This window comes from Copadichromis virginalis, linkage group LG7 (assembly GCF_057382275.1).
Source record: "Copadichromis virginalis isolate Kocher_CV1m ecotype Utaka linkage group LG7, C_Virginalis_male_GT1.1, whole genome shotgun sequence".
NCBI classification, from domain to species: domain Eukaryota; kingdom Metazoa; phylum Chordata; class Actinopteri; order Cichliformes; family Cichlidae; genus Copadichromis; species Copadichromis virginalis.
The window spans coordinates 46,215,285-46,229,205 of NC_140624.1; the positions used below are offsets into that span (position 1 = coordinate 46,215,285).

The 13,921-nt window shown below is 39.7% G+C and overlaps 1 protein-coding gene across 3 annotated transcripts in view; it reads right to left on the bottom strand.

Annotated features, from left to right (window-relative positions):
- Positions 1-13,001, bottom strand: part of arvcfa (ARVCF delta catenin family member a) — a 29,436-nt gene extending 16,435 nt beyond the window's left edge. For 2 of the 3 annotated variants that reach the window (XM_085463739.1, XM_085463737.1), the window contains exon 1: positions 5,311-5,599. In XM_085463739.1, coding sequence (XP_085319865.1) covers positions 5,311-5,331 — 21 coding nt within the window. In that variant the 5' untranslated portion in view covers positions 5,332-5,599. Of the gene's footprint in view, positions 1-5,310; positions 5,600-12,880 lie in introns of those variants that run through there. The other variant, XM_085463738.1, reaches the window with a different exon arrangement.
- Between the last annotated feature and the right edge of the window lie 920 nt (positions 13,002-13,921).

Here is a 13,921-nt window from a genome sequence, read left to right on the forward strand (position 1 = left end):
TCATTATTCCAATATCTGGACTCTAGCCATGTGAATTTCCTGCCTCAGCCCCAATAAAAGCTCCACTTTGTTTTAGTTAAGTCCTCGAAGTCTGCTTTCTCCACCTTCACACTCCTTATGACAGGTTGAGGTCAAGACTTTGACAAGGCTATTCCAGAGCTTTATGCTAACCTGCTCTATCTATTCCAAAGCCTGTTTTTTGGGAGGATCGTTTCCTGCTGGAACACCAAACTAAAGTGCTATTAGCTATCTAGCTGTTGGTTTAAGGTGAAGTTGAAGAATTTGGAGATAGTCCTAGTCCACTGGGATCAAAACTGTCCAACAGTATAAGGCTCTCACCACCATGTTTGTCAGCTAGTATCGTGTTTTTAGGTTTGAAAGCTTCATCTGTACTCCTCCAAATATACGTCTTGTCAAATAGCTCATCCATTGTCTCTTGACCATAAAACTTCACTTGAGTCTTGGCTATTCCTGAACATCTAACCAATTTCCTTAGATGGGTCTTCTTCCAGACCTTGGGAAAGTGGTGACACATCCAAATGTTTTAAGTACAATTGTCTGCACTAACGATCTTGGAATAAGCAGTTTTTTAGAAATGGCTCCTTCCTAACTTGCATAAATCTCCAGTTTTTCATCTTAGATCTTCACTGAGTTCCTTGGGATTTCTCATTGTTCTGATTATTGGTCAGTCCAGTGAGAGCTATCAAACAAATCATTTTTATGCTGGCAAAGAGAAACTCACTCATGAAAATCATGATCACTAATGAGAATTTAATAAGCCCTGGCCTTGTCCATTTAAAAGACTTAGAACCTTGTGCACTTGTGCAGCCTATTCTTGTATTGTAAAGTGATTAAAGATATGTGCTGTCATTCCACCCTGGAAAAGGAACAACTTGAAGATATCATTTAACACCCCAAATTATCATGACACTCATGCCCATGACGACAGTGTGTAGACGTCTGACCAAAATTCAACCGTATGCATAAGAATATATAGGATATATTTACATATACATATTTGATAGTATATAATTAAATCCAACTGCCTAAAATTGAGAAATATATTGCTGTCCATGCTCTAATGTACATAATTCTTACAATACATTAAAAGGGACATTGCAATTTAGTAAACAACATTATGATAGCATACTGTGTCATTAAAGCAATTGCACATAATAAGGAAGCTGCACTTAATGTTGGGTTGTGAGCAGAGTCAGTGCTGAGAGCTCATCTCCTTTCAATTATCATGTAATTTATGTAATTCAAAACACAAACTGTGAATTCCTGATGAAAAATATACTCACTTTTTAAATTAGACTAATATAAATAATAATAATATAAGTCTGGAGGAAAAAAAACACAACAATCTCTCTGTGTATGAGCTTTTTTGTGAACTGTAATCTAATTGGGCAAAATGTCCACTGGAAAAACAATGACTCAAGCTGGTTCAGGGCAGTTCTGTCCATGATCATGCCCATCATGCACAAAAGAGAGAGAGAGAGAAAGTAAAAGAAACGTAGCGACATAATAAGGAACCCTAAAAGGAAGCCTTATATGCATACTAGAGTGCACAATACAGAATCAGTTGGCTTGTTTCTGCCATCTTGTAATCTAATCAAAAATATCTAGAATCCCTGGATATATGCATAATTGCTTTCTTACTTATGTGCACTGGAGTGTGCTTCCATTTGTTTTAGCCGTAATTCCTGAACTTTCACACTCAATTCCCGTTAAAATTGAGAAACTATTCCCCTTATTTAAACTGATAAAGTTATCAGCCAACTTTCTCAGCACTTGTGAAAACTTAAAACATTATGACTTCAGGGAGCTAAATTATCTTTCAATATTAAAAAAATATATATTTGACAGTCATTTTACAAGGAAGCTTTCAAAGACTAAGCAAAGATAGAGTGCTGTGAAAAAGTATTTGCCCTTGATTTCTTAGTTTTTCACATACTAGTCACACTCAAATGTTTCAGATCATCAGACTATTTTTATTATTAGACAAAGATAACCTGGGGAAACACAATCTAAAGAAACCAAAGAGCCGCTAGGAAACAAAGTCGTGACATCTATCAGTCTAGAAAGCGTTGCAAAGCCATTTCTAAGGCTTTGGGACTTCCCGAACCACCTAATCAAAGCCGTAATCAAAAAAATGGAAAAAACAAGTTATGAACTTTTCTAGGAGTGGCCAGCCTACCAAAATGACTCCAGGACAGCTCATCCAGGAGGTCACAGAAGAACCCAGAATAACATCTAGGCCTCGCTCACATTGGCTAAGTTCAGAGTTAACGATTCAGCAATAAGAAAGAGACTGAGGAAAAGTGGGATCCATGGAAGAGTTTCAAGGAGAAAGGAGAAACCACTGCTGACCAAAAAGATCACAAAGGTTTGTCCCAAATTTTCCAAAAAACATCTTGATGATCCCCAAGACTGATTTGAAAATATTAAAAATAATATACAGTGATGGTCTAGGGCTGTGTTGGTGCTTCAGGATCTGGATAATATGCTATAATTGATGGAGCCATGAATTTTTCTCTCTACCAGGAAATCCTGAAGGAGAATCACCAGCCATCAGTTCAAGAGCTTACTAAAGTTATTTTAGTCTAATGTTAATTAGACTAAATGTATTCTTAACTATTTTTTCTATGATATTCTGAATCTTGAAAGTGTGAGAAATATGCAGCAAATAAATAAATCAGAAAATGAGGAAGGGGGCAAAAAGCTTTTTTACAGCACTGTATATTTATTACTGCCCCATCTTCGGTGCTTGCAAACTGAAGTGGATGGGATAATGCTGAGTTCCCCAGAATTAAGTATGCATCAGATCAGCGCCACTGGCTGAAACATCATGCAGGTAATACTGGTTCCTCTGTGTTGTTAAAAACTGTATCTACCTTATTCACAATGTGTTAGGTAAGAATTTCTTGAAATGGCCCATTAGCAAAACTCTGAGCAGAGCGACACTGTAATGGCACTGTACGAGTCTCAGACAGTTAATTACTTAAAACAAATCGGTGAAACGTGGTTTAGCATCTCTGAGCCCTGAGCTGTGCTACTGCTCTGGTACAAAATGTGGATATTTCCATAATTTAATCTTGTTTATTTCAGGCAGAAGTTAAATTTCCTCTCCAATTTAACAAAACTGGTTTCATTAAGCAGAGTGGATTAATTATTGAACATCTTGGTCTGAGAAATAACTGGAGGAACTTTTTGACTGTAAACACATTTTCAGCTGACTTTAAACTTCACATTTATTTCAGTATGTGTCTGCAGAAATTTGATTAACGGCTCTGCTCATTGTAATAAATGGCTAATGTACATCCTTGAGTCTATAAGACCCTCTGAGTGAAGAGTTAAAATTATACAGGCAATAATGAAAGCGCCCAATCAAAACAGTAGAGTACAATTAAAATCTTTTATAATGAAGAAAATCATTCAACTGCATCATCAGTGAACCATCCTCAACAAGTCCTCCGACTAATCGAAATCAATTTTCCCCGTGATCACTCAACGGCACATGCACAATATACTGAGGTAAAACAAAATAAACTGTTAAATCTCCCCAAGCTTTCCTCTTTCTGAGGCTGCGGCATTAAACTGAACAAGAGGCGAGAACTAAAACCCACTGCATTAAATCAGGCTGCAGTGAGCAGCTAACTGAATGTGTGGAGAGGGCGAAAGAGAGCCTGATTCGCTTTCAAACACCTCACCTCACAAGAGCCCCTCATATCCATGTGCAAAATGTGTCAGTGGGGAGTGGAGATGAAAGGGTCACCCAGGAGAAACTGGCAGTGAGGGGATGATCCTAGCCTGAACACCTCTGGGGGAGGCTGATTGGATATTGTTAGGCAGCATTAAATGAAGGCCTGGCCAAAAGACAGAAGGGGTACTACTGTCCTCTACAGAAGGCTTGATTAAGGATTTGCAGGATGTTAATAGGCTGGACAGTGGCCTGTGTGCTGTCTCTGTCTGATTCAAGCTCCAGGGAAGGCCAGGCCCCTGTGAGTCAAAGCTCATTTAAATAACTCACTGCACCATCACTAAGTATGCTCGCAGAGCCAAATAGGTCAAGATGATGATTCTGAATCCGACTGAGATTTAAAGGGGGAAAAAACGAGTTATAGTATATAGATGTTAGGTGCAGTGGTGCAGGGACAGAATGACATGATTAGAATCTTGTTCCCATCAACTCTCAGAATCGAGGCCAGCAGCAGCAGCACTCAGGGTTTTATTTTGGGAGGAAGAGGCTGATCTAATGCTGACTAAGTTCAGATTTTGGTGACCAGCTCAAGGGCATGACAGACACAAGCCATGATTCAATCTGGTCTCAGGTCTATTTCAAAAAAAGAACAACAGGCATTCTTGATTGCATTTACATGTGAGGGTCAAAGTCATTTAGGAGTGATCAAACTGAGGTATAAATTTGCTTAAACAGACAGCTTGTCTTTATCCGAACGGAGGATTGAAACAGTAATGCTGCCACGGGATAATAAAACATGACATCAGCCTGCTGATGTCAGAAGACATTAGTCACAACTTTGTCACAACTCATCTGCCCTCTACTATCTGTTGAATCAGTGATGCTTAAGCGCAAATGTGCAGAATAATTGCACTGAAATGGCAGACGCTTTAATAAACTCCTCTTATTTGTGGCCAGTTTCCTGCAGAAGGGCCATTATGCAATGCATCATGTTTAAGCTTGATGTAGCCACGCTTCTCTGTTTGGAAGAAATACTGATTCAAAATGACAATCCAGAGTGAAAAAAATGGGGAGAGGAAATTCTTCCTCAACATTTCCATCAGAAGCCAGATTTCACTCCTGATCACAGGCTGATCCTCAAATAGTTAAATGCTGCATGGTCAGATTTAATGTCTCACTGATACAGTACATCATGGCAATGCACTTAGCAGTGTGCAGCATCACTCCCCCCCCCGCCACCCCCCACACCCCTCAAGAGGAACAACCTTTCCTCTTAATGCAATCAGATATGATCCTCCTCATGATATTGCCTACAACAACAAAAAAAAGCATGCATGTTCACACGAGCACACTCACAAACATGCGCACACTTGATGAAGACCTTAGCGTCATGTCCCCATGCACGCAAGGAGACCGCACCGACCAGCAGCGAGAGGTAAGGAGGTGAAGCTACTGATGCCTCTTTCATTCATCATGACAGAGGCAGAATGCAAAGCTGTGGATTGCTACAGTTTTCTCTCTGCAGGAAGAAAAAAAACTGATGGGCAAAAAAAAAAAAAAGAGGGAGGGTACAGAGCAAATAGAGCCATTCCACCACACACACTTACCTCTTTCACTTCAGCAGGCATTGCCAAACCTTTTCTGCTTCCCCACAAATGATGAACAAGATGCGTCCCCCAGTGAGACTTCTGTTTCTCTGCCTCTGCTGAATATTGCCTTGACTCTCTTTCAGCATCTGAGGCAGTTCAGACATGAGCAGCCATCCTTCCTCCCTGCTTGCACTAACACACGTCCGCGCGCTCTCTCTCTCTCTCTCCCTCTCTCCCTCCCGCTCTCCCTCTCTCTGCCTCTATTACTCTTTCTCTCACAAACACACACTAGACGCACCATGCACACATTTGCTCAACACAGACGTTCCCTCGCATGCGCTCTCTCTCTCACACACACACACACAAATGCACGCACACATGCTCTGAGCGAGAATGAACGCGGGGCTCTCTCTCTCATTACTGCACTCCTCCTCTGATCTGTACTGCAGTTAATGTGTGTGCTATTAGCGAGGTGCTGAATCAACTGTGTGATGCCGAGCTTAGGTAAGTGCAGAGCCCCGCAATCCCTGTGCTCTCCCCAATATTTTCTGCCAGCTCTGGTCCAAGGAAACACGTGTACACACATGCACTCACACTTACAAGTGTGTATTATGCACACACATGCAGCTACACACCATTCCCTGTGGGCTCACAAGCTGATGCAGCTGGAGCAGAGCAGCCCGCACTAGTTCAGTACTATGTCACCCATGTGCAGCATAACAAGGAACAAGGGGGATTTGAGCAGTGGAGGGATGGTAGCATGGCTAAACACTGCATGCAGCACTGGACAGAGGAACAGGCTCCGTGATTAGTGAACTAAAAGATTAGCTCAGAAAAGTGAAACAAACAAATCAAGCCCCTTTTCACAGCCTATCACTGTCTGCCAGCAAAGCCACCCCATTCTTTACCTGCTCAATTCATTATCATTTAGTTTATATGCCCCCCCCCCTCCCCCCCACAAAAAAAAAGAAAAAGCACACTAAAACAGCAGGTGAGGTAAATGCTGCACCTTTTTTAGGTGTCATCGCCATAAAATTTTGAGTTACTCATTGCAGATGTCCTTTGTGAATATCACAGCTGATCTGAGGCATAATCCACCACTCGACTAGATCATGATAAAGTCCTCTGTCTTACTTACTTTCTCAGATGAAAAAAAAAAAAAAGCAGTCCAGGACATCTTCCAATTTTCCACCAGACCACTTGTACTGAGACAGCAGTAATTCACATAAAAAATGATTTGCTATCATCCACAGACCAGTGCTCTCCAGCTGTCTGTCTTATTGATTTAAGAGAACCCCTCGCTATCATTGATCTTTCATATTGCATAGTCTTTCACAGTCTACAGCTTGTCCTTCTCTAATCTAACACATCTGCATCTTTGAAGTGTGTTTCTTTTAACAGTAAGGCAATCATCCTTGCCTCGTTGTCATTTCACGTAATCCTTTGTTAGTGAAAAACCTGTCGTGTGCAATTTCATTTAAAATATACACATCAGTGGAGTATCTACTGAAATCACTCATGTGGCTCTTCCAGAGGAGCCTTCGTTTTTATGTCTCAGAGATCAACAGATTATGCTTAATACAACATTTTCATGAAATTTAAAAAAAAAAAAAAGCAAAAGAAAATCAAAGCAACATCCATATATATATATATATATATATATATATATATATATATATATATATATATATATTTACACGTACATACATATATCCCTCTCATTTTTGTAAATATTTTGTTATATCTTTTAATGGGACAATATTGAATATATGACACTTTGATACAATGTAAAGCAGTCAGTGTGCAGCTTGTTTAACAGTGTAAATTTGGTGTCCCCTCTAAATAACTCAACACACAGCCATTACTGCCTAAACCGCTGTCAACAAAAGTGAGTACACCCCTTAGTGAAAATGCCCAAATTGTGGTGCCCAATTAGCCATTTTCCCTCCTTCGTGTCATGTGACAAGTTAGTTTTACAAGGTCTCAGGTGTAAATGGGGAACAGGTGTGTTGAATTTGGTGTTATTGCTCTCACACACTCTCATACTGGTCTCTGGAAGTCTAACATGGCACATCATGGCAAAGAATTCTCAGAGGATCTGAAAAAAACAGAATTGTTACTCTACATAAAGATGGCCTAGGCTATAAGAAGTTTGCCAACACCCTGAAACTGAGCTGCAGCACGGTGGTCGAGACCATACAGCAGTTTAACAGGACAGGTTCCACTCAGAATAAACCTCGCCATGATCGACCAAAGAAGTTGAGTGCATGTGCTCAGTGTCATATCCAGAGGTTGTGTTTTGAAAATAGATGTATGAGTGCTGCCAGCATTGCTGCAGAGGTTGAAGATGTGGAGGGTCAGCCTGTCAGTGCTCAGACCGTACGCCACTCACTGCATCACATGGCTGTCCTCCAAGAAGGAAGCCTCTTCTAAAGATAATGCATAAGAAAGCCTGCAAACAGTTTGCTGAAGACAAGCAGACTAAGGACATGGATTACCTGTGGTCTGATGAGACCAAGACAAACCTATTTGGTTCAGATGGGTCAGGGGTGTGTGGCAGCAACCAGGTGAGGAGTACAAAGACAAGTGTGTCTTGCCTACAGTCAAGCACGGTGGTAGGATGTCATTGTTTGGGCTGCATGAGTGCTGCTGGCACTGGGGAGCTACAGTAAATTGAGGGAATGGATTTGTGGATGGCAACATGTACTGTGACATATTGAAGCAGAGCATGATCCCCTCCCTTCAGAAACCTGGCCACAGGACAGTATTCCAACATGATAACGACCCGAAACACGCCTCCATAAAGACCAGTGTCTTGCTAAATAAACTGAGGGTAAAGGTACTTGACTGCCCAAGCATGTCTCCAGACTTAAACCCTATTGAGCATCTGTGGGGCATCCTCAAATGGAAAGTGGGGGAGCGCAAGGTCTCTAACATCCACCAGCTCCATGATGTCATCAGGGAGGAGTGGAAGAGGATTCCAGTGGCACCCTGTGAAACTCTAGTGAACTCCATGCCCTTGTTGCCAATTTTTTTCCCCCTAAAATAATCTTCACTATCACTATCCACTGTAGATATGAAAACTATTACAGCTGTTGAGTCTGGATAGGAGTGCAAAGAGGCAGACTGATATAAACGTACAAGTCAATCAATGTGGATTTTGCAAAATCCATGAACAAAACTAATGAAGTCCTACACACAGTTTAATAAAGTAAAGAACATAAAACCAAGTAAGCAAACAGAATGGTAACCATATGACAAGACAAATTCTCGGGGGAAGGACTATTTATACACATGAGATAATCAAGGAATTGAAATACTAAGGAATGAATGAGAATCAGAATCAAAATATTAAACAAAACTAAGAACCAAATAGTAAACAAAAATTCAAGCCATAAAAACACAAGATCCTGGTACCACGTCAGGGATCATGACAAAGAAAAGTATGGTGCAGGGTTTCAGAGAGGGTTTGGTCACAAATCCAAACATGATTATTAGTCAGTTAGCAGATGGCGCAAAACTTTGTGAATGGGACGGAGATGGATTTTTTTAAAAGCTCACAAACCTAGAGAGTGCTCTTTAAACCAAACACCTATTAAATCTTAATCTTACATCTTGACCAAACCTTGTCTCAATTTGTTCCAGTTTGTTTAAAAAAAAACATGAATATATGCAGGCCTATTTCAAGTTATAAGTGACCAGATTTAATATTTGATACTGACAGATGAATTTGAGTTAGTGTGAGAGAATGACGCTGCTGAGCTCTTTAAATGTGAATTATGATGGATGAGGCCTTTTAATGTTTAAAATGAATTTGATGACATTTATTGACATTTACAAGGTTGTGAATTTTGGGAAATTACTTTGACTTACTACACTTAAGGGTACAGAATGCCAGCTGTATTAATCTGTGAGCCAAGACTAATCTGTCTTTTTCTGTGGGCTTTCCATATTTCAGATCTTAAACTTGCAACAGATTGCACATAAGCATTAAATAAGTCTAAACCGTAAATTTCACTCAAGGAGTTTTTTCTGTATTTTGTCTACAGGCTGAATAGAGAAATTGCTTCACTGCTGAATGACAGTAAGAGCTGCTGTGGCACAAAGAGTCTGTACCCACCTGATATACACACATCTTTTCAGTGTGACAGCATGTGTTGCCTGCAGGCTCCTTCATTTTTACTGAACTGCTTTTAACTTCCAGCCGTTAACTTCAGCCTGAATTAACCCTCCTACAGTGAACTCATTACTCAGTCCGTCCACTTAAGTGGCCTTTCTGGATTCAAACCCCAAGTGACCATTTACCCTCTCTCACCCATTTGAGCCTCAGCACACCAACTACCATAGACATTTTCAGTGTTTGGAGACCTTCCTCCGCTGGGTTTGCCACATGTTTAATCATCAGGTGTCATTCATCTACCATGACATTCATTTGAAAATAAGCACCAAATAAATATCCAGTACTACAGCAAAACATAATGACAGTAGCAGCAAAAGAAAAAAAAAGAGGATGAGGATGTAATAAATAAGCCACATCAGCTAAATAAATTAGTTTTCTCTGCTTTGACCCAGACAGCAAAGTCCAGCTCAAACATGTGCAGACGTCAATACTTCAGCAGCTGTTGATAAAACAGCACGTGGGGGTGTGAAATGGTGTTGCTGAAAGATTTCATGTGTAGGAAATAAATCACCTACTTAAGAATAACATCAAAATAAAAGTATTTCCTGTAGTCCAGGTACACTGAAAAGGGACATGAATTTATTGATTCTAAAAGAAATATTACCAAATTCCTCGATAACATCAGCAAAGTCTTGATGCTGCTCTGCATTTTTATTTGTTTAATCAATTAGTGAACAGATCATAAACGCTGTAGAGTGCCATTAAATATTAGAGAGTGTGGGGACATTAACATTCAGGAATTTTCCATGATGTTGCTGCTGTAATCACTGCAAAATGCGTGCAACACACCTAAGACTGCTTGCAGATTTTTGAAGAAAATACTTTCAATTTGTCAGTTTTTAAAGAAATTTTATATTAATATTATGTTTTTTCTTGGGTACTTTTATTCAAGACTTTTATTTGTGACAAGAAAAAAAGAAATCAAGGTCTGATCAACAGGGGAACAGGTGCATGAAGATGGGGTGTGACACCATCAAAGGAGACTGTACTGTCAAAAATGACATCAAGACTTACAATTTGCTTGAAAACAGCTGGTAGAGAGAGGAGAGCAGCATTTGGCTTTAAATGGATATAAACCTGGGTGTCATCAGCATAGCAGAGCTGCCCCTAATTAGTGCCTCACTCTGGCCAGCTTGGACTGATCATTTTTTGCTTAAATAAACATTTTTCATTTAATCAGAGAGGACGTGAACCAGTTAAGCACAACCTGAATCAACAGCTTACTAGTGTTGTTTCCATTCCTGTTACTTATTTGGTATTATTTTTGAAAAGCATTAATAATATACAATCCTGCATCTCATGATTTGAGTGATGATTCATTGTTTTACTTATTATTCAATAGATATACAGTACCGTCAAGGGTTTTAAACACACCCATCAATGGGTGGGTTTGTTTTGTGTTGTGTGGTAAAACCACCGCCTGGATTTAACTAAGTAACTGAAAGTATACCACTGAATAATGACTGGAGTTATTAATATACATTGCTGACAACAGATTATTTAATTATGTTTGAATGCATACCTGGTGGGTTGAAAAAGATTTTACTCGATTTCAGGAGGGCCACATTATTAGCCTGCATCAAGTAAATGGAAAATCGAAGGAGGGTGCTGAACTAAATATTGGATTAAGAGCTTATCAGTGCATTATTAAAACTTGGAAGAATCATTTTGAACTGGCAGATTCAAAGAAGAGATGTGCTCTGGAAAAAAATCTTGAAATTGTAAAAAGTCAACTGTAAAAATCACAGCGAAGTCACAGCCAAGCGAAGAGACTCAGAGGATTGGAAATTTGAGAATATCTGGGATGTGCTGGAGAAGACTTTACACAGCGGCCCAATTCTCCAATCGCGATGGCAGATCTTGGTGAAACAAGCTTGTGACATTGCATCAGCTAATTGAAACGATGCCACAGCGAATGTGTGCCACCATGAAAGCTAAAGTCTGTCTAATGAAATATTCAAGTGTACAACTTTTATTGACAGGTCAGTGTATTTATATTAGATATTATGCAAATAAAAAGTCAAAAAAGGAGGGAAAAGTAGGTTATTGTGCCATGCTAAAATAAAATTATAAGTATAATCCCCCATTTTCCATAGACTTCCATAAACATTGCATATGCCTTACACAAGTATATATTTATTAGGGGTGCAACGATACACAAAATTCACGGTTCGGTTCGATACTTTGGTGTCACGGTTCGATATTTTTTCGATACAAAAAAAATGTTCATGCATTTTTTATTTGTCATTTATTAAAATTATAAATATATATTTTAACTCAAAAGTACAGTTTTTAAATTTAACCCTAACCCTTGTGCGTGTTTTTTATTTTGACAGCGAATGCGCACCTGCGGACCACTTATGTGCAGCCCTGGTTATATAGCTCATCATATTGCAGCCACAGAAATTCTTTTGTCCATGAAACCATAAAGCTGCACTTTCTTTTTGCCTTATAGTCTGATTTGTCATAACTTCTCCGTTTTGTGGTAAGCTTTTCTTTGGCTGTCACTTCTTCACCCTGACCTGTCTTATTTGGCTCAGCAGAACTGAAATGCTTTTACACACGCACTCACATAAGCTCAGCTGCGGGAGATTTCACTTGTCATGTTTGCATAGTAAGCTAACGATTAATAAGACGATGTCAGAGGAATTGGTGCACAAATTATCATCACTCACAGATCAGTGCTGTCGCTCTCTATACACAGTTCGCAGGATTGCAAAGTGAAAGCAAAAAAACAAGCGCAAATTCAAACGCGATTTCAATATGTCACATATTGACAGTGGCTCACCGATGCCAATGACATAATTACCCAGCTACATTTCTGAAAGAATGCAAAAGCATTGACCTTTATTTTTCCTACAATAGCCCGACGGGCAGGGAAGAGATAGATTTTGGTAGCCCGACTGAAAAAATCGCTAGCTCCGGGACGTCGGGCTAGCGATATTGCGAGCCCTGTATCTGATTGAGGAATCACTCATCTTTGGAAAAGAGAGTTTATTACAGAGAAATGTCTCTTTCCAAAATAAAAGCTATACTATCCGCTTCTTCTGGGCTATATTCTCAGCAGCATAAGGAGAATCATGTGCTAACAGCTGTCTAAATGACTCGGCTAAAGTTAGTAGCATGCTTGTTGTTTTTGTTTTTGCACTAGGATGATGTCGGTGTAAATGTGCAGTCATATTCGTTGTGTTCCCACTAGTGCTTTCAGGTTAATCTCGTTGAAATGACCTTAACGCCACAACACGGCAAATCTCCGTTAACGAGCTACCGCCGATCACTCCGTGCATGGGGCTAGACGGCCAACACTTAACGAGCTAACTGCGCTAACACACTAGTTCACACCAATGTAATTGAGCATTGCATGGCACATCCAACATACTGTTTTACTTTAGTCCATGACTCGCTTACCTTCAGGGTCATACATCACATGAAAACCAAAATAATTCCAAACGCCAGATCTGAATGAGGTTCAATTTGCCTGTTACAAGGAGAGCTTAACTTCTGTCTCGCTAGCTTGCCCTGCGCTCTTCCTTCTGACTATGCTGTCTGTGTTGAGCGCCAGTGCAGCCTAGGCGGAGTAGTCCAATGCAGATTCACTGAGCGCTCAACACAGACAGCATCTTCAGAAGGAAAATTGATAAAATAAATTACAAATGTTGTATTGCTCGATACATATGCGTACCGAACCGAAAGCACTGTATCGAACGGTTCAATATCGATACGAATATCGTTGCACCCCTAATATTTATATACATAAAAATTGAATACTGTGTTAGTCCATGGACTAGATATAAATTTTCACTGTCCTCCCTCGCCATATTTATTCATGTGTCTTTGGTACTTTGCAAACGCTTTTTGCATTTTTTCCCATGTTTTATGTTTATACTTCTTTATTCAGTGACCCTGATTAATGCAATAACAGCCGCATTATTTTAACGTTCATCAACCTGTCTCGCAGTATCCCCTCAGGGTCTGTGGATCATGGTGGAAAACTGCACCATGCATCTAGACAAGAATTCAGCTATCAGTGTGGTTTTGTATTCAGTGACTCTACTTTAGTTTCCAAGGGATACACTGCTCTTAAACCTGAAGCACATCTCAGATCATAATAGCAAGACTACAGTACATTTATGAGAGTTTAAATAATCCATCATTTTGCTGTGTTGTTTAGAAATACGAGAACTGACTTTCTGAGATAAATAGGAGATTTCTCTCTTCTTTGTTTCCATGGTCTCCAATATTTCTTTATTCAATGAGTGCAATTGGGAACAGAATGTAAAACTGGACTCTATCGTTGCTAAAAATACAACAGCCAGCACTATATGCAGAAATTTGTATCCAGTTTGCACATCTATCAGACAAAGACAAATCACTGAAAACTGGGGCAATCTGTGTTTATAGGTAAATGCGTTATTTTACATACTCGGGTCAGATAAATAGATGTTTCTA